General features: G+C 27.2%; 1 protein-coding gene across 1 annotated transcript; it reads right to left on the minus strand.

Annotated features, from left to right (window-relative positions):
- Positions 1-112: 112 nt before the first annotated feature.
- Positions 113-678, minus strand: LOC103311721 (ring canal kelch protein-like). The gene is made up of 3 exons (XM_016809504.2): positions 625-678; positions 377-552; positions 113-304 (listed from the first exon to the last, which is right to left on the minus strand). Exons 1-3 carry the CDS (start codon positions 643-645, stop codon positions 199-201), a joined length of 303 nt encoding a protein of 100 aa, XP_016664993.1. The 5' UTR covers positions 646-678; the 3' UTR covers positions 113-198.
- Between the last annotated feature and the right edge of the window lie 6 nt (positions 679-684).

Genomic DNA, 684 nt, shown 5'->3' on the forward strand with positions numbered 1-684 from the left:
TATGAAATCGAGTGAATATCGAATGTTGTAAAAATATGAATTTCAAACGCTCATAAAAATTTTATTTGACTTACTTGTAGACATTTTTTTTTTTTTTAAATGGTAAATATATTCAATATTCAATGAAAGAGTCATGTATTTATTTGTTAGCTCTTTGTGTTTAGTTGACTTTCCGTACAATAATTACTAACATTGCAGTCAGCTTACTTTTTCTTCATATGGAACAGCAAGGTCATTACTGGAGATAATCTTAACCACATCTTCGGATGATAAAGATAGGAACTCATCACTTTTAACCACTTCCCTGAAAATAATGATCATTAAATAGAACATTGATTACTGAATAATATAAAGAATAAAATTAATTAAATCATACAGAAACTGTTTTTTTATTAATGTTTCAGAACTCGCTAACAATTCCGTACAGTTATGTAAGTCAGCAAACGCTCTGATGCCAAGACAATTTGATGCATCCAGTTGTTTTTGTAAAAACTCGGAACATGCATCAATAACAAAATCTAACTGTAAGATGTTTGCTGCTAGTAACAATACCTTGAAAATCATCAATAATACATTTAAAACAATTTTATATTAGTCTTTAACAAATTGACTTGTTAATTATACCTGTACATTTTCTTTTGTCATTATCAATTCACCAGTATAAATATAATCTACTAATATTTG

The sequence above is a fragment of the Acyrthosiphon pisum genome, unplaced genomic scaffold, assembly GCF_005508785.2.
Source record: "Acyrthosiphon pisum isolate AL4f unplaced genomic scaffold, pea_aphid_22Mar2018_4r6ur Scaffold_16350;HRSCAF=17013, whole genome shotgun sequence".
NCBI classification, from domain to species: domain Eukaryota; kingdom Metazoa; phylum Arthropoda; class Insecta; order Hemiptera; family Aphididae; genus Acyrthosiphon; species Acyrthosiphon pisum.